The sequence below is a fragment of the Plecotus auritus genome, assembly GCF_963455305.1.
Source record: "Plecotus auritus genome assembly, chromosome: X".
Taxonomy (NCBI): domain Eukaryota; kingdom Metazoa; phylum Chordata; class Mammalia; order Chiroptera; family Vespertilionidae; genus Plecotus; species Plecotus auritus.
The window spans coordinates 88,778,130-88,798,909 of NC_137784.1; the positions used below are offsets into that span (position 1 = coordinate 88,778,130).

The following is a 20,780-nucleotide window of genomic DNA, read 5'->3' on the forward strand; positions in this document are numbered from 1 at the left end:
GAGTCTGATAAAATGCAGATTTCAAGAATTTACTTTTCAGAGTAGTTCTGAAATGGAACCTTGATATCTGCATTTTAAACAAACACTGAAAGTGGCCCAGATGACACCTTGCATTATCTAAAGTCTCCAAAGTCCTTAAATCTAATTCATTTAACCTTAAAAATTAAAATTGAAAAATGAATATATATAATTTTTTTAAAAAATTAACTCAAAGAAAGGAGAGTTTTCTGAGGTAGTTTCTCTAGATGGTGTACTTACTCTCTAGAACAAGGTTTACAACTTCGGGTTCATGGATAGTCTTCAAAAAATCTATGAACCCTTGAAATTATATGTAAGACACATGCCCTCACCCCCTAGTGTCTGGGCATGTGCTGGGGGATGGGCGAGACTGGGGGGAGGTCAATGGGGGAAAAAGGAGACATATGTACTAGTATTTGTAATTCTCTAAACAATAAAAAATAAATTATATGTAAGAGCATGTATATACTTGTCTTTGGGGGGGATGGGCCAAACCCTTTGGAATTCTAAGACTACAGGACCCAATCCAGATGAAGAATTATCTCCCCTGACCCAGTGTATGGCATAATGAGGCTCAAAAATACCTAATTTCAAAAAGACAAAAATATTCGCTATACGTATATCTTTATTTTTGTAAGTTTAGACATATTAGACATAATAATTTTCAGCCTGGAAGGAAAAGTGTAGCAACATTATACTTTTGCCACCAGAAAAACCTGTTAATCAAGTAAAGCTAAGTTTATTAAACTTACAGCAGTAAGAAAGAGTCCTACCTCAGTAGCATTAGCTGTGTCTTTAAAAGGGGATCTCAAGGGACAATATTTATAGGGTTTTAGTGCATGACTGTGTGATTTTTGAAGCAGGTCTTGCAAGGTAAAGAACAAGTTAGAACTGTAGTGTTATAATAAAACTAGGGGCCTAGTGCACAAATTTGTGCACCTTGAAAGGCACTGTGGGCTGTGAGGCTGCTGTGAGCACAGGGGTGGGTCTCGACCCATCCTCCACATCCTCCACCTGGCCCCTCCAGCCGTGGCCCCTGGTCCCCTTTCTGCCGGCAGCACCGTTCCTGCCACCGCTGCTCCCACATACTGACGGTGCCGGCCCAGCTCGCACCCGCTGACAGCACAGAGCAATTGGGGCTGGTGCCAACAGCAGGTGCAAACAAGGCTGGCACTGTCAGCGGGTGCGAGTGGCGGCTGCTGCCCTGATCACCCCTCAGGAGCAGGGGGAGGTGGAGCAGTCCTCAGGGGCTATCGGGGCCAGCAGCCACCACTTATACCTACTGACAGTGCCGAGCAATTGGGGCTGGCACTAGGCACCGGCAGAGGGTGCGAGCAGCGGCTCCAGTGCTGGCAGCAGGTGCGAGAGGCGGCTGCCAGCCCCCACCACTCCATAGGAGCAGGGAGAGGTGGAGAAGCCTTCAGGGGTGATTGGGGCCGGCAGCCACTGCTCAGACCTGCTGATGGCGCTAAGCGATTGAGGCTGGTGCCAGGCACCAGCAGTGGGTGTGAGCAGCAGTTCTGGGGCCAGCAGCGGGTGTGAGCGGGGCCAGCGCCAGCAGCAGGTGTGAGCACCAGGCGGGACTGCAGCACACGGGAGCAAAGAACTTTCAGTAACCATCAGAGGCTCACTGCGATGAGAGCAATGAGCACCCCACCTTGGTCTGGCACCCCCACTCACCTGCTCCGCCATCCCACTGTGGCCCATGCCCACCATGTTCTGCACACGCCCCCTGGTGGTCAGTGTATGTCATGGTGACCAGTTGTTCAGTTGTTCCTCCATTTGGTCTATTTTTATATTAGGGTTTTAGATGAGGATAGATAGATGATAGATAGATGATAGATAGATAGATAAATAGATAGATAGATAGATGATAGATAGATAGATAGATAGATAGATAGATAGATAGATAGATAGATGATAGATAGAAGATAGATAGATAGATAGATAGATAGATAGATAGATAGATAGATAGATAGAGATAACTTTGGATTGGCAAATACAGTGGAATGAGAGGCTTGAAGAGAGTCCTGGTAAACAGGCTAATTTTTTATTGAATTTATTGGGGTGACAATGGTTAACAAAATTAAGGTTTCAGTTGTACAATTCCACAATACATCATCAGTACACTGTATTGTGTGTTGACCATCCCAAGACAAATCCCTGTCCATAACAATTTATCCCCCCATACCCTCTTCCTTCTCAACCACCACACTATTGTCCATGTACATGAGTTTTTCTCTTTTTTTTCTTTTTTGCTCAATCCCCACTCCACCCAGCCCACCAACTCACCAACCCTGACAGCTGTCAGTCTGCTCTCTATGAGTCTGTCACTATTTTGCTTGTTAGTTCATTTTGTTCATTCAATTTCACATATGAGTGAAATCATATGGTACTTGTCTTTCTCTGACTGGCTTCTTTCACTAACCATAATCCTTTCTAGGTCCATCCATGCTGTCACAAAAGGTTAAAAGTTCCTTCTTTTTTACAGCCAAGTAGTATTCCACAGTGTAAATGTACCACAGCTTTTTTTTATCTGCTCATCTACTGATGGACATGGGCTGCTTCCAAATCTTGGCTATCCTATATAATAAAACCCTAATATGCTAATTGTCCAGTCATCCAGTTGGCCATTCAACCAATCAAAGCATAATATGCTAATGATATGCTAAGGCCTTTCAACCCCTTGCTATAATGTGCACTGTCTACCAGGGGGCAGAAAGTCAACTATGACGTGTACAGTCGCTATGACGTGTACAGTCGCTATGACGTGTACTGATCACCAGGGGGCAGGCAGTTGACCAGTGGACCAGTTGCTATGATGTGCACTGACCACCAGGGGACAGACACTCTGACCAGTAGATTAACTTGCTGCTGGGGTCTGGCTGAGCGAGATGGGCTGGACACACCCTGGAGCCCTCCTGTGGTCCCTCCCCAGCTGGCCAACCTCCCACATCCCTCCCAGACCCGATCGTGCACTGGTGGGGTCCCTGGCTTGTGCCCTCTCACAAATTGGGCTGAGAGACATGCCCCCCCAAGTGCACAAATTTCATGCACTGGACCTCTAGTTGTAAATAGCACTGCAATGGGCATAGGGGTTCATATATTCTTTCAAATCAGTGTTTCAGGTTTCTTCTGATATATTCCCAGAAGGGAAATAGCTGGGTCATAAAGCAATTCCATTTTTAATTTTTTGAGATAACTCCATACTGCTTTCCATTGGCTGCACCAATCTGCATTCCTATGGTACTTTAGTTGGTTCAGTCGTATCTTTCCAGAACAAGTATTTCTTAAAATAAGAAGCTACATCATTTTTGTTTGTTCTCAATATTGTTTAATATAAGAACAGAAAAATATAGTCTGTTTTGTATTATTTAACATAGGAGAAAAAGTGTGCCCAGTCCCAGTATTATTTATGGAGAAATAGAAAAGTATACTAGGTCCAAGTATTATTTAACTGGGACAGGAAATCATATTAATATCAGTTCTCAATTCTGTGGTCTAATGTTCTAGGTGTATTGCTGGTTAGTTAATTCTCCCTGGCCCAACTAACATCCAAAACAGAATGTCCACTGGAGGCCACACATTCTCTCCAACCAAACAACCATCATGCCAGCATAGTGTTTGGACCCAAATGCATTATAATATCTGTCTTCCTTCACCCTACAAACTTTCAGAGGATAAAAATCTTTAGGTTTTCTAATTAATTCCTTAGTCCATCCATGGATGTGGGGAATGTCCCCCATGTGAAATTAGAATAGTGAAGATAGAAATAGTCAGTGAAATATTGCAGAAGGATTTTCTCTAGTAAAATAATAAGAATTGATATGTGTAAGGCTGTCTCTTGGCCAGTAGGTCTTTGTACCAGTTTAAGTGCTGGGCCAAGATACCTAGACCTTGGCCCATTTTTTGCCATCATGACCATTCTTAGATCCTCATAGGCTCTCTCTCTCTCTCTCTCTCTCTCTCTCTCTATATATATATATATATATATATATATATATATATATATATATATATACATATATATATATATACAATCTCACTTATGGAAGCCACATGATGCATTGTATCAAATATATTAAAGTGCCCCTATATCCCACTTTATATTTTGTGGTAAACTTTTAAAAGTGATTTTTAAAATAATGATTTTGAAATTATTTTATTACAGATAACATTTTATTTGTGGTTAGGTATAATTTATTGGAAATCATTGTGAATACTCAAGAACTGTTGCTAAATAAGACAATCTACCCTACTATTTGTTTTTAATGTAATAAAATTCCTATAATTACTAAATTTAAATGACTAGTTAATATATAGTTATACTTAATATAAATTTAATTAGACATCAATTAATTTATAGTTTCCTTGTGGTATTTTGGAGTTAATGATTTATTTCTCACTTAAAACATTTTTCCAGGCCCACATATGGCTTATTATCCTTGTATATGGTTCATATTGCCTAATAGATAAAATAGCATTGTTTGCCATATAGAGTATGTTCAGTTTATATTCAGGTTCTTCCCTTCTACCAAGGAACAGTGATTAGTTGCATTCTTAATCCCAGCTGGCATAAGATAGAACAGAAATTTCTGGAACAAAAGAATATAAAAGCTTATATTCCAATAATATAATTCCAGTATAATACCAATACCCTAAAGCAATTTCTCCTTGAGCCCACTGAAGTGCCCTGAAGAGTTATCTTTTCACAAGAAGAAGCTGATTTTTTAAATCTGGAAATTTAATGTCATTATCCATACGTTGTTTTTCATACAGCCACAATCCTATATAATAAAAGCCTAATATGCTAATTGTCCGGTCATCCATTCAACCAATCAAAGCATAATATGCTAATGATATGCTAAGGCCACTCAACTGCTCGCTATGACATGCACTGACCACCAGGGGGCAGACACTCCAACTGGTAGGTTAGCTTGCTGCTGGGGTCTGGCTGATCGGGACTGAGCAAGATGGGCCAGACATGCCCTGGAGCCCTACCGCAGTCCCTCCCCAGCTGGCCAACCTACCAAGTCCCTCCCCAGCCCAATCATGCACTGGTGGGGTCCCTTGGCCTGGCCTGTACCTTCTTGCAATCCGGGACCCCTCAGGGGATGTCAGAGAGCCAGTTTCGGTCCGATCCCACAAGCCAGGCCTAGGGACCCCACTGGTGCACAAATTCGTGCACCAGGCCTCTAGTAAATAAATAATTTTCTGACTTGCTAGACAAAAAGAAGAATAAATATAGGTGTATAAATAAGAAAACCAATATCAGTAAGCATATACACTTCAATCTATAAACCACTCAGTATGTATATCAGGCAATCAAATATTCTTTCAAGTACTTATTTATAACTTTAAGGTGTCTTCCTTCTCGAAAGAGATAAACCTTTCTGGCTCCAATCAAATATATGATTATACCTTATTATTCCATCATAGGTTTCTACATGATTGTAGAAAATCCACAGTGAACTTGTAATCATAGACTAAGGTTTTTTTTATGTAAATCTACTAGTAGCCTTTATCTGACTTCGGAGATTTGTCCTCAAAAAATGAAAATTCTTTTTAAGATTAGCCTAAGCTAGTATAATTCAAGGAATAAACAAAGAACAAATACATATATATATATAACAAAAAATAAAAAAAAAACATCTATAATAGTGCTTTCCAACCGAAATTTAATAAAAGCCATATATGTAACTTTAAATTTCGAAGTAGACATATTTAAAAACATAAGACAAAATAGGTGAAATTATTTTTTATTATTTTTAATCCTCACCCGAGGATATGTTTTATTGATTTTTAGAGAGAGAGAAAGGGAGAGAGAGGGAGGAACATTGATTGGTTGCCTCCCAGGGATCGAACCCACAACCTAGGTATATACCATGACCAGGAATTGAACTCACAGCCTTTTGGTGTAAGGGTCAATGCTCCTACCAACTGAGCCACCCAGCCAAGGTAGGTGAAATTATTTTTAATAAAATATTTTACTTAACCTAATATATTCAAAATGTAGTCATGTCAATGTATATACTCTATAAAAAACATAAGAAAATATCAATTATTTCATATTGCATATTTAATATCTGGTATGCACTTTACAGTTACAACTTTTCTCAATTCAGACTAATCAGTTATAAGTGTTCAATAACCATGTATCGTTAGTGGCTGCCATATTGGACAACACATATCTATATCATAGTTCACTGGTTTTTACATTTGTACCTGTATTAAGATCATCTGGAAAGCTTATTATAACAAAGATTGCAAGGCTGTACTTCCAGAGTTTTTTATGGATCTGGATTGAGCCTGAGAATTTGAATTTCTAATAAGTTCCTTGATAATGCTAATGATGCTGATCTGGGGACCACAGTTTTAGAACCATGACCATAGTTCTTTCAAAATCCAGCTTTGGTACCATTTTACACCTGTATTGACATGAACGATCAAGAACTGACCCTAGATGTTATCGTCATTATTGTTTTTGGTGCTGGTGTTATTGCATTTTTAGCATTACAAGTCACCATTTACCTTTTGGTTAAAATTGAACAATTATTTATGAAGATGGATATTCCTTAGATCTTCATGTCTGTTAATTTTGAGTGTTTCATTTCAGGAGGTAGAACAAGGATGAAACATTCATGGGCTTGCTTATACTTAGTATTTGCAGAGCTGTCTTAATATGATATCCATACACATGATCTGATCTATAAGCACAAAATAACCTTTTTCTGGTTAACAGCCTGTCAATCAATAAATTGATAATCTTCCCAGAACAAATTCAAAGCTTTAATAGTAATTCATTTGATTTTTAAAATATATTCATGATTTTACAAAAAATGGAACTTTAATAAATGAATAGCTCACTTTTTTGGCTCAGTGGAAAATAAGCATAATTTTTTAAAATTTAATTTGTTTAAACCATGATCTGAATGTATCTCTAGATGTGGGCAAGTCCTGGACACCAAATTTTAGATGGTTCTGCTCCTTTGTAAAAGATGCAGTTCCCTCCTAACCCTACATGGTTAAATATTTCATTTCCTCTTGTCTCATTTCTGAAGGGAAGCAATGAGGAGTTAATACCTGGTCTTTTAACTTTGTTTTTGTCATAAGAGTACAAAAACAGCATCAGAGCCTCCTTTGGCTCCTCCTGTCTCTGAAGAAGAAGATGAAGAAGAGGAGGAAGAAGAAGATGACAATGAACCCCCACCAGTTATAGCACCAAGACCTGAGCATACAAAATCAGTAAGTAACAAGTGACTATTTCCAAATGATTCAAAAGATGTCATTTGGAACAGTCATATAATCAGAGTTTAGTTAATCAACTAGTACCTATTGATCATCTTACTACATTCCAAAACTTGGGATACAAGATTAGGACTTGACAATTAGGGAATAATACCAAACAATCCTATATAATAAAACCCTAATATGCAAATTGACCGAATGACGGAATGACCCGTCGCTATGACCTGCACTGACCACCAGCGGGTAGACGCTCAATGCAGAAATTGCCCCCTGGTGGTCAGTGCTCTCCCACAGGGGGAGTGCTGCTCAACCAGAAGTCTGGCTCATGGCTGGCCAGCGCAGCGGTGGCAGTGAGAGCCTCTCCCACCTCCACTGCAGGCAGGCAGTAAGGAGCGAGGGGAGAGCCCTGTTCTGTGAGAGGAAGTCTGACTGCTGGCTTAGGCTGGATCCCCCAAGGGGTCCCAGACTGCGAGAGCATGCAGGCTGGGCTGAGGGACCCCACCACAGTGCACAAATGTCATGCACCGGTCCTCTAGTATACAAATAAGTGCTAAGTTATAAAACTGTTCCAGAGGTTAAGAATGAGAAGAAAATTCATGTGAATCAAATAGGAAGACTCGCATAAGCAGAGGCACTAGTACCAGAATTAGGACAGCTCATATGGGGGTCACAAAGGACTAGCTCCTCAGAGCTTTCAAGGACAGTATATTTGAAGCAACATAAAGTGTGTTTTTATATATAAATCACTTGTTTTATAAAACTCACTGAAGGTTGGGGTGCAGGTTAGGAGGATGGGTGAATAGACAGAGCACAGAGAATTTTTAGGACAGTGAAAATACTTTGCATAATACCATAAAGATAGATAAATCTCATTATTCATTTATCCAAACCCATAGAGTGTACTACACTCAGAGTGAACTGTATATAAATTATGGACTTTGGGTGATTATGATGTAAGTATAGGTTCATCAATTGTAACAAATGCACCAATCAGGTAAGGGGATGTTGATAATGGCTTAAGTTATGCATGTGTGGGGGCGGGGAGTATATGGGAATTCTCTGTATCTTCCCCTAAATTTTGCTGTGAACCTAAAACTCCTTGAAAATTTATCTTTATTAAAAAAAAAAAAACTCACTGATATGACAGTGTCTTGACTTCATATTCTTTCCTGGGCTGCTGTTTTAATTGTAGAACATTTATTTTTCTTACCTTTAAGATCTATACTCGTTCTGTGGTTGAATCCATTGCTTCACCAGCAGCACCAAGTAAAGAGGTCACACCGTCTTCTGCTGAGAATGCCAATTCCAATACTTTGTATAGAAACACAGATCGACAAAGGAAAAAATCCAAGATGACGGATGAGGAGATCCTAGAGAAGCTGAGTGAGTCTTTTGCCATCATTACTTTTTTCATGGAATGGTTTATCTTTAAATAGAATTGGAATTGATTCTTTAGAAGTTTGAATCTGCTTGTATGAAGTCCAGACTCCCTGAAGTCACAAGATGTAAAGTTTGAGACTCACTGTGTATTTTAGATCACTCTCTTTCTCACACTCCTAATTTGACATAAACTAAATATGCTCACTTGAAACATTAATTAAGCTGAAAACTTGACAAAATGAATTAAGTAGTAAGTTTTAAGATTACACTCCCAAAAGGAAGAAAACAGTCTGATGACATATCCTATGATCATACCGCAAAGGCTCCCAACTGACCAATCATGATAGATAAGTCTATAAAAGCCCCACAGAGTCCATCAAAACTGGCAGCCACAATAATATATCCTTTTCCCTTAATTTAGGAGCACTTCTATATGGAGAGAGGCCATGGTCAGCAAATGCTGATAGCCCAGCCTCCTTTCCACAGTGTCATTAGTGTGTACATGCTTGTGTATACACAGTCACTCCAGTTTTGCAAAACACTCTTCCAGTTAGCTCGCTGGGTGAAAAAAAGCTTTAAAAACATTTTCTGCTGAAAGAGTCAAAAGTCTATGAAATATATTCATTAAAATCATATTACAAGAGCATTTAACAAACTACTAGTTATCTGCAATCAATGCCCTCATCTAGTTACTACTTATCCTTCAAAACTCAGCTCAAGTGTTGCCTCCTTAGGTAAGCCTTCTTTGTCTCTCCCAGTTGTTAAGTACCCTTCTTCTTTGCTGCTTTTATGACAAAAAAATATCACATTATACTAATCTGTCACCTTCCTTCACTCTTAGACTGTGAGCTCCTCAAAGGCAGGGATTGTGTCTTCTTTTCCTGTATGTCCAACTCTAATAAAGGGTCTGGTACATATACACTGAGTGGCCAGATTGTTATGATCTCTGAACCCATAATAATCTGGCCACTCAGTGTATATCCTATATAATAAATGGCTAATATGCAAATTGTGCCCTTGACCAGGAGTTGGACCAGCAGGCAGGCCAGCCAACCGCCCATGTCCCCTCCCCCTGGCCAGGCTGGCCAGACCCCACCCATGCACGAATTCCGTGCACCGGGCCTCTAATATATATATTAGAGGCCCGGTGCACGGAATTCGTGCGTGGGGGGGTGGGTAATCCCTCAGCCCAGCCTGCACCCTCTCCAATCTGGGATCCCTCTCTCAATCCATGACTTCTGGCTCCCAACTGCTTGCCTGCCTGCCTTCCTGATTGCCCCAACCACTTCTGCCTGCCAGTCTGATCACCCCCTAACCACTCCCCTGCCAGCCTGATTGATGTCTAACTGCTCCCCTGCTAGCCTGTTTGCCCCCAACTTTCCTCCTCTGCTGGCCTGGTCACCCCTAACTGCCCTCCCCTGCAAGCTTGATCACCCCCAACTGCCCTCCCTTGCAGGCCTGGTCCCTCCAACTGCCCTCCTCTGCTGGCCTGATTGCCCACAACTGCCCTCCCTTGCAGGCCTGGTCCCTCCCCACTGCCCTCTCCTGCTTGCTATCTTGTGGTGGCCATCTTGTGTCCACATGGGGGCAGGATCTTTGACCACATGCGGGCAGCCATCTTGTGTGTTGGAGTGATGGTCAATCTGCATATTACTCTTTTATTAGATAGGATAGAGGCCTGGTGCATAGGTGGGGGCCAGCTGGTTTGCCCTGAAGGGTGTCCTGGATCAGGGTGGGGGTTCCCTTGGGGCGTGGGGTGGCCTGGGCAAGGGGCCTGTGGTGGTTTGCAGGCCGGCCATGCCCCTCGATGACCCAAGCGGAGGCCCTGGTATCTGGGATTTATTTATCTTCTACAATTGAAACTTTGTAGCCTGAAGCGGAGCCAAGCCTTCTGCTTGCTCCATGGTGGCAGTCATTTCTGTTGGGATTTATTTATCTTCTATAATTGAAACTTTGTAGCCTTAAGCAGAGGCCAAAGCAGGCCAGGGCTGCGGAAACTTGGCTTCCTCCATTGCTGGGGGCAACCCTAGCCTCCTGCTCTCTCCAGCTCCGTGGCTGCCGCCATTTTTGTTGGGTTTAATTTATCTTCTATAATTGAAACTTTGTAGCCTTAAGTGGAGGCCTGGGCCAGTCAGAGTGCCCAGAAAGCTTGGCTTCCTCCATTGCCAGGGAAACCCAAGCCTCCCTCCTGCTCTCTCTGTGGCCGCTGCCATCTTGGTTGTGTTAATTTGCATACTCACTCCTGATTGGCTTGTGGGCGTGGCTTGTGGGTGTAGTGGAGTGATGGTTAATTTTCATATTACTCTTTTATTAGATAGGATATACACACACACACTGAGTGGACAGATTATTATGCATTCAGAGATCATAATAATCTGGCCACTGAGTGTAAAGGCACTTAACAAATACTTCTTGAGTAAATGGATGAAAAAATAAGCAAACAAATTTATCTTTACTGGGCTCCACCTTGTCTGTTGTATAACAGAATCTTTTAAGGAAACAATAGAAAAACAATTTCCTGACATCAAGAAATTTGCAATTTTATTCTGAAGATAAGATTTAATTGTGTGATATAATTATCAAATAGGAGGCCATTTTATTTCAAGAAAATGTCTATCTAAAAGGTTGCTGAAGAGAAAGAGAGCAGTTCAGGGGAGCTATAGGTCACAGGAAGACTCTACAGACGTGGTCATTGGGCCATTTGGCAATGTCTAGAGACATGTTTATTGTCACGACACAGGGAGTGCTGCAGGCATCTGGTAGGATAGACTGGGGATGGTTCTAAGTACTCTACAGTGTAAACAACAACACCATCCTTTCCCCTCAACAATGCTGATGTTGAGACATTCTGAGCTAGGGGTATTTTAGAAAGACAAAGGTTCAGGTTGCAGATGTCTGTGAGCACTCAGAACCGGAATTGCTGAACTTTAGCCAACTGACTTTACTATACATGATTAATTATGCCTCTAGTGCTAATACTATTTGCTGTAATAACAGTAATTATTCCCATTTATTATTTTATGTGATGGCCACTTGCCATACATTATCAGGTTTACTTTTCACAATAATCCATGTGGTAGATTTTAATAGCCTCATTTTATAGATCAGTGAACATATGCCTCAAAAAAGTTTCACTAATGACTGGCAGAGCCAGAGTTTGGATTCAGATCTGCTTGCATTTGAAGCTTACACTATTTCCACTACCCATTTTGCATCTGCATGTCTCAACTGTCTATATATGTAAAAGGAAAGGGAAAATGAAAAAATTGCCTTAATAATTTCAGTTCAGTTACTCAGACAATTGCCTCATTTTTTTCCTTTATCTTGTACATGTAGACATGACCTATGAGATTTATTAGATGTTAAAAATCTAATAGCCTCGTTTTAGTAAAAATGACTGTTATTTGGTATCTGTTTTAGATTTATTATAATTAAATTTATAGATTCCTTAATTTCAGTGACAGAGAAACAAGCATTATTTTCTTGGGCCAAAATCTGGCTTTGCTTGCCAACAGTAATAGTACTGGATCTGTTTACTTTATAATTTGTTGTTTACTCTGTTCTGAATTGAGCAAAATGATGAAGAGGCAAAAACTACCTTTCATTTTTTTAAATTAAAATTGTTTTCCTCTCTGTTGGAAAATGCTTGGGCCTAGAGGGGAATCATTTCCCCCCTAGCCAGTGGGCTACCTATAACAGCCAACCCTACCTTGTATTTATAAGACCTTGGCAGGGAGAACCTCTAAAGAAATGGGAGATTACTTCTCATGAATCAGATTCAGGCGGCTGAGCTATACTTCATAGTCTGCAAAGTCAGTCTTTCCTATTCCTGCTCCACCAGCACCCTCTAACGCCCTTTCTCTGCCACTTTGTCACTCTCTGTGTGACCTTTGACGAGTTATTTAACCCCTCTAAGCCTCAGTCCCTTATCTGTCAAACTGGGATACAAATCATAACTACACATTAGTACTCTCTCTATAGGATGGATTTTATGTAGCTCTACCAATGGCTGAAAGGACAGGTATTGCAGTCAGAAAGGCCCCAATTTAAATTACAAGATGATTGTCAACAGGTGTCTCACTTTGGGCAAGTTATTTAACTTTTCTGGACCTCTTTTTTCCTCATATAAAAGTAGCTATAATAATAGTACCAAATTCATAGCATTTTAATAATTAAATGAGAATAATGCAGGTAAAAATCTTGTACAAAATAGTTGGTCAATAAGCGGTAGTAACATTCCTGCTCCCTAACCCTGACTACTGAGCGGCATGGACCTCAGCAGCTGAGGAGAGCAGGAGGAAGCACGGTGGCAGGAAGATGCTGCACTTTGGCGTAAATTGCAATTGATTAGGTATCGTTTCTCTGACTCAAGTTAGAAGTGAGAGTTCAGATAAGTGAGACCGCCATTGCTGCTTTGAACACCTCAGAAGGGGAGAATGGATTTATCAGGAGTGAAAAGAAGAGCTTGCTAGGAGTCAAAGAAAATAATAAAAAGTCCAGCACTAGGGCTCCTTCTCCTACCAAATGCAAAGACCACTCTGATGAGAAGTCCAAGGATCACTCTAAAGATAAAGGGGCCACCAAGGAGTCAAGCAAGAAGGATTGTGGCAGGGATAAACTCAGAGGAGCAGTGCTTCCATTGGTAGCAGCAGCACCAGGTCTCAGTCCAGCTCTACCTCCAGATCTGGCTCCAGTACTAGCACTGTCTCAAGCAGCGGCTCTAACTCTTCATCAGCATCAAGCCACTCAGAAAGTTCCAGCACATCCAGAAACTCCAGTTCTAGCATCTCTTCCGGCTCTCCAAGTCCTTCTCGGTGTAGACATAACAACAGGCAGCGTACCCGCTCCAAATCCAAACCATCCAAAAGAAATGAAAAGGAAAGGTAAAGGTGGAGCCCTTCCCCTAAACCCACCAAAGTACACATTGGTAGGCTCACCAGGAATGTGACCAAGGTTCACATCATGGAGATATTCTCCACCTATGAGAAAATTAAAATGATTGATATGCCTGTAGAAAGGATGCACCCCCATCTATCTAAAGGCTGTGCATACGTGGAATTTGAGAATCCAGATGAAGCTGAGAAGGCGCTGAAGCACATGGATGGAGGACAAATTGATGGCCAGGAAATCACCGCCACTGCTGCGGTCCCCCTGGCCTAGGCCACCCCCCAAGCGATTCAGCCCTCTCAGGAGAATGCTACCACCACCTCCCATGTGGTGTCAGTCACCCCCACGGATTAGGAGAAGGTCATGCTCCCAGAGGCGCAGGTCCCTGGTGCCTCGATGATCCTGCTCCCACGGCCGCTGCAGCCACAGAAGCCACTCCAGCTCCAATTCCTCCTGATAATCAAGCCACTGAAGCTCTGCCCCGAAACTTATATCCCATCCAACTCAATTCTGTCACTTTTCTAGCTGAAGGAGAGTCAGTAGGAAACAAATCCTCAGTCAGGGGCAGGCTTCCAAAGGAGCATTGGAGACATTTCCTCTGAAGGCCAAGTTTGGCTACAGAAGTGTTGTTCATTTGGGGTTGTGCCTATGAAGATGCTCTCCAGTTTCCTGAATAGAAAGTTCCCATGTTTCCAGTCTCTGAGAGTCAGTTTAACTGAGCAGGAACAGAGCAGGGTTCCAGGTGGCAGTGCCACCCAAGCCTGGGAGCACATTTTTCCATTCCATAGATGAACTAGGGCCAGTCTAGTAGCCTGAGGATCCTCCAGGAAAGGGCATGCTTTTGTGCAGCTGCTATTTCTATTAACCTGGCGGTGCTCCCCTGCTTGAGTTCTTCTGACATCTAGAGTTAAACATCCCATATTAGTTGCTGTAAATGGTTCTTTTTCACATGTACTCATGCATATATATCCAAATGGTACATCTCCTTTTTCTAAGAAATTGGTGAGAAAATTGAGAGCTCTGCAAGGTCATCACAGACCTTCTCCCCCTTCATGGTGGTCTTTGGGGTTACCTTGACAACATGTACATTGCTTTTTTTGGCTATTATTATATAGTCAGTACTATAAATTTTCTGTTTTGAATTTTTTGGTAACTTTGTAGCATTTTAGATAATGTGTTTATACTTTGTTGTGTACAGTAAAAGAGTTGTGTTGAATAAATCTAGGATTAGAATGCAAAAAAAAGTTAAGTGGTAGTAACTATTTTATTACATAGTTTTAAAAGCCTTATTAAGATAATACAATGAAATAGGCTTTGAAATGAATCATAACTGAGTTTGAGTCATAAATATAGACAAGCTGTATGTCCTTAGGCAAGTCACTCAACTTTGAACTTCAGTTTCTTCATCTGAAAAATAGAGATAATAATACGACATAATATAATGGGACTTTGTGAGGACTAAATGAAGTGTAAAGTATGTAAGACACCTAGCACAATAAATAGTAGTATATTATTATTATGCTACTTTTTCAAAAAGGGAGCAACCATATCATTCAAAACTAGAGGACTGGTGCATGAATTCGTGCATGGGTGGGGTTGAGCAGGCCTGCCCCAATAGCTGTCCATTGGGCTGGACTGGCAGGGTGAGGAGCTGTGGGCAGTTGGTGTCTGGCCTCACCTCTGATTAGGGTGTTGGGGGCCGACTGGGGGCCGGGCCAGCTGGGCCTGGATCAGGCTGGTTGGCTGCCACAATGCACAGGATAGCCACCAGTCGTTCTGGTCATTCCACTGTTCCAGTCGCTGGGCTTTTATATATATAGATTTTAAAAAATGGGGCATGGGGTCTTGTAGTGGGACACAATGTTTGAAATCAGGAATAATTCCAGATGTATGGCCCCTATACAGAAGTCAGTGAGAACCTTGCGGTCAATGAGAACCTTGGAACTTGGGGAAGGAGTAGAGGAGCCTGTGCTGAAATATAAAGGAGATAGGGACAGGAGACAGGGAGGTAGAGGAAATGCCTATAGCCCATACCAGAGTGGACCCCCCATCATAGGCATAGAGAAGAGGTAATGGTAGCCTCACCTTCAATATCAGGGATCCAATTACTATGAGGTGGGCAGTTCAAATAAAAATGCCTCCAGGCTATTTATCTTTTATGCAGATACTGATTATGGGGATCAGACTATGGGATCACTAATGGTTGAAATGGACAGATCATCTTTCAGTTTTACACAGACAGATAGCTTGGGCCAGGCTTGTTCATTGTAGTCTGTCTGAATCTGTTGGAAAATAAAGAAACCACCCTAGCCAGGTGGCCTAGTTTGTTCGAGTGTCAGCCTGTGCACCAAAGGTTGAGGGTTAGATTACCAGTCAAGGCATCTACCCAGGTTGCAGGTTTGATCCCTGGTCAGGGAGCATATGAGAGGCAACTGATAGATATTTATCTCATAGCAATGCTTCTTTATCTCTCTGTTCCCCTTCCTCTCTCTCTAAAATCAATAAAAGCATATCCTCAGGTGATGATTTTTAAAATTGTGAAAAAGAAAACCCTACATTTCAGTGAAATTTTTCAAAAGGCACTTACTGTCAGCAGAATTGTGCAATGCAGGAGATTTGTCCTTGGCCTGTCTCTTCTGGGCCCCATAATCACTTTCTCGTCTTGTTCCTCACCATCCCCAACATTCCTCACTCAAGACTCTTTCTCTTAATCTGCCCTCACATAGAACTGAAATTAAGTTAGATAATTATTTTTCATTTTCTTAGGAATCAAAATTTTCATTATACTAAAGTGATAATGTTTTAGTAGTTAGAGTTCAACTTAGTTTAATATGTAGGAGAATACATTGATGGGCTTTTCTGCCATTGAAACTACATCATGAACCCTATTTCCAAATACTAGTATTTCATGATTTCTTAAATCATTGTAGTTTAAAATGAATAATATGTTTCTTATTTAGGAAATCGCTCTAGTAGGAAACTGTTCTGGTATTGTTATCATTTTTTTCCTTTTGATTTTGAGTTGCTCATTTTTGTCTCTTTTTTCCCTATTGTGTCACAATGTTTTTTCCTTTATTAAATTGTATAAAAGCAAATTATAATGGCTCCAATGAAAGAGGTCACTTTGAAAGCTTGTTCTATGATTTAGAATACTAAACAAGGCCTCCTGTGTACTTGCCTAACATCAGTAGATGGCAGCAAACACTCTCCTGTGAAAGGTTATGGGTGTTGGGATTCCATTTTATTTGAATAGCAGTTAAATTCAGAAACAGAATGTCATAAAAATGGTTGTCTTTTGGTAATCCTTGTGAAGGATTTATCTCCAGTTTATTTTACCATGCATACCATGGAAATAAAGGCTGAATAATTTACTACCATAAAACCTCATTAACTGAATCCTGCCAATTGAAATTGGTTATAATTTAAAAAGTGGCTTGGGCTGAAGCTTATTTGCTTTTGTTCAGTCTATGGAAAAGAGTTTGCTCAGCAAATTAATAGAATAAGTTTCTTACTAGTAGAAGACTAGAAATTTCTTAAAAGAACTATGGTTTCAAGTGACTTTAAAACTGATATTTCATAAAAAAAGAAGAAGAAGTCCAGGCCCTTTCCAATTAATAGCTGACTTGGATAAAGATAGTTCTCAATGATGTAGAAATCTGTGAGACAATTTGAAAAATGAAATTGCAACTCAGAAATTGTTAATTCGGGAGTCGGTTCCTGGTCTGATGCTTCCCAGCTTGGTACCCCTCACTCCTCGCTTCTTCTCAGGGAAAAAATAAAAAATGGAAGGCTTGCCCGATGCTGCTGCTTTTGCAACTAAACTTAAAAACACTCTCATCCAGTACCATAGCATTGAAGATGATAAGTGGCGTGTTGCAAAGAAAATGAGAGATGTCACAATTTGGAGAAAACCTTCAGAAGAATTTAATGGATACCTTTTCAAAGCCCAAGGTATTATAGATGGTGTTGTTAATGGTATAATAGATCATATATGCCCAGGTCCCTGTTGCTTAGATTGGGACAGCTTAATGACTTCATTGGACATTTTGGAGAACTTTGAAGAGAATTGCTGTGTAATGCGTTACACTACTGCTGGTCAGCTTTGGAATATCATTTCCCCAAGAGAGTTTGTTGATTTCTCCTACACTGTAGACTATAATGGAGGGCTTTTATCCTGTGGGATCAGCCTTGACTGGAGTGAGAAGAGAGCAGAATTTGTTCGTGTATATAACCATCCCTGTGGTTGGTTTTATGTTCCACTTAAAGACAATACAAGTCAGAGTCTTTTGACAGGCTATATTCAGATGGATCTGCATGAGATGATTCCTCAGTCTGCAGTAGATACAGCTATGGCAAGCACTTTAATCAACTTCTATGGTGATTTACAAAAAGCCTTATGAAAGGCATAAGACCTTTAAACTTGTAGTACTATGACCCTCTGAATCAACTCCTTTCAGCTCCATGGCCTGTAAAAATCATTACCCTTATCTCTCATCTTTATAACTTGTAGAAGAATTTGAGATATTTTTGTGTTATTTTATTCCTAAAGTAAATAGCTGTCTAAGAGAGGGCATTGTAGTTTTCGGAAATAGTTATTTGCACTTTGTTTGGTATGGCAGTCTGTGTGTCTACGAATGGAGACCATGACAGAAATCCACCTCGAAGTAGATAGCAGTTCTTTGACTCAAACTCTTAAGAAAATGAATAGTGCATCAGTATGAATTTTTGGCTGCTTGGAATTTAGAGAGAGCACAAGCTTCATGCTGTTAGGTTAAAATAATCTATTTTAGAGTTATGAACATTTTGTAAAAGTTTTAATTTTTTTAAAGTTAAATATTAGTGCTTTTGGTATGCTCTATGAGTTTGCCAATATCTTGGAGTAAAGAAAAAGCTCTTGATATTTTATAAATATGAACTTCATTGTCAACCGACTTGCACTGCTCCAAGTATTGAAAAGATCATAAATAAATGGGTAGATATTATAGTAAATATAGATTCAAATCAAATGCAATTCGATTTTGATAACTAGATAGCATTATGTTGTGAATATCTTTAAAAATATGAATGTTTTTATGTGCATTTATTTTGGGAGTCTTAAAACATTTATGCATGAAAGAAACAGTACAAAAACTGCCAACTATGTGATGGGGACACACCATTGATTGAACAGGAGTCTGAGTTTTGTGAAGTGGCTGGTGGTATTCTGTATTTAGCAACAGGGAATCATCTCTCCAGAAGCTCAAATTCAATGAATGTTCTGTACATGTTTCAGTTTTAAAAGTATCACTCAACTCATGAAGTATTACAAACTACTTCATAAACATTCATAATTGTGATGAAACTTTTGTCTGAAACTATAACAAATGCATTCAGAGATTTAACCAAATGCGAGATGAGTCATTGTGTAAATAGAATGAACAATAATAATTGGTCCCTTGATTCTATGGCTGCCTTAAAGGAACATTCTACATGATTTTAACATCCCAAATGACTCTAGCTTTTGAACTGTCCACCTAGTTTACTTCTAAAATAAGAACTTGAGGCATCTCAATGTGTCCAGGCAAATTTTGGTATGTATCTGTTTGTGTACATGCACACATCTTGAAATTCATTTCAGTGTTCAATGTGAGTTCTTCCTGCATTATTATCATTTTATTTCCTTTTTGTGTGTGTGGTTAATATGGAGTAAAGTGAACTCTGGAAATGCATGCCAGATAGGTTACAAAAAGCACAAGAGCATATGGTGGTTCAAGTGCATGAAGGTTTGATCTGTGTTTTACTTTACTGTGTTTTCCTGAGTGTAAAGAAAGCATAAGTCATAGATCCTCAGACCCATTTTGATAAAGTGAAAAAAGTTGAGCTGGTTTTTGTCTTTATATTTTTGCTATTAGCAATGATGTTTAAAAATTAAATAAAAGGTTGTAGTAAAAAATGTTAATTTGGTGGCATTCTATAGATATAACTCAAGTAAAATACATTCTTCAATCCCTGTCTTAAAATATGGGGCATTTACAAAAGGTACATATATACAATGCAATATAAAAGGAAATGCATACTTTTATTTGAGTTTAATTCAGCAGACATTTATTGAATTCCCAACATATTCCATACACAGCACTGTGTGAGGAGGCACTGAAGATACAGAGGTGAATAGAACATGGCTTCTGTCCTTAAGGCACAGTCTATAAGGGAATGTCAAATAAATATAGATATATATAGCATATTAAGTATAGAGAAAGAAAGAAAGAGAAAGAAAGAAAGAAAGAAAGAAAGAAAGAAAGAAAGAAAGAAAGAAAGAAAGAGCAAAAACAAGAAAGCAAGAGACAGAAGGATGGAGGGTAGAAGGGGGAGAGAGAGAGAGAGAGAGAGAAAAAAAACAGTACTAGTCCAGAAATTATTAACATTATTCAAAAGAATTAGGGAAGGCTTTCTAGAACTGCCAACATTGAAGCTGAGTTGAAGCATGAATATGAACTTGCCAGGAAGAAAACTTAATAAGGACATTGCAGTCTGAGAATAGCATATAAAGAAGGTATGAAGGCATATACCTGATAATTTTAACTTATTCAATATTACTTGAATATAAAATTGGGGGGGGGATGGTGGTACTAGAGTTTTAGGAGAGGAAGCTAAAAGGTTAAGCAGGAGCTGATCATGAGCTACAATTAATTTGTTATGGTCAAAGCATAAGGTTCTGGTGGGAAAGAGGTCAGATAAGATGGAGAATGAAGCAAGAACCAGATCATAAAAAACCTTATATTTCATGCCAAGGAGTTTGAGCTCTACCCTGTAGGTGTTGGGGAAGTATCAATGACTCTTCAACCATATAATCATATGATCAGCTTTGTACTTTGAGCATCCTGACAGAGGTATGAAGCCTAGACTGAAGTGGGAAGAGGCTGGAAATAAGGAATCCAGTTAGGAGGCATTTGAAATAGGCCAGACAAAAATAATGATAGCCCAACTAAAACAGTAGTAGCAAGGAAGGGACAGATTCAAATAGTATCTAGGAGGTAAACAGATACAGGCCCAAGACTCAGGGGACAACTGCACGTGGGGAGTGAAGGTAATGGATGAATCAAATAAAACTTCCAGGTTTCTGATTCAGGCCACTGAGTAGATAGATGATAGTGCCATTGACTGAGATTGAAAATACAGAGAAAAAGAATTATAATACAACTCACATATTATGCAAGTCTTAATTTAACCTAACTGAAACATGGACTCCTATTACAAAAAAACAAACA

General features: G+C 39.9%; 2 protein-coding genes and 1 pseudogene across 12 annotated transcripts in view; all 3 read left to right on the forward strand.

Moving 5' to 3' along the window:
• PAK3 (p21 (RAC1) activated kinase 3) overlaps positions 1–20,780 on the forward strand; it is a 450,753-nt gene that overhangs the window by 326,594 nt on the left and 103,379 nt on the right. For all 10 annotated transcript variants that reach the window (XM_080652995.1, XM_080652994.1, XM_080652999.1 and 7 more), the window contains 2 exons: positions 7,132–7,263; positions 8,484–8,649. In XM_080652995.1, coding sequence (XP_080509121.1) covers positions 7,132–7,263; positions 8,484–8,649 — 298 coding nt within the window. The remainder of the gene's footprint in view (positions 1–7,131; positions 7,264–8,483; positions 8,650–20,780) is intronic.
• LOC308240072 (RNA-binding protein with serine-rich domain 1-like) lies at positions 13,083–13,990 on the forward strand (annotated as a pseudogene). The gene has a single exon. The product of its transcript is annotated as an RNA-binding protein with serine-rich domain 1-like (transcript).
• On the forward strand, positions 17,291–17,933 carry LOC308240073 (stAR-related lipid transfer protein 4-like; the record flags this gene model as incomplete). Its single annotated transcript, XM_080653003.1, has 1 exon — positions 17,291–17,933. Exon 1 carries the CDS (start codon positions 17,316–17,318, stop codon positions 17,931–17,933), a length of 618 nt encoding a protein of 205 aa, XP_080509129.1. The 5' UTR covers positions 17,291–17,315.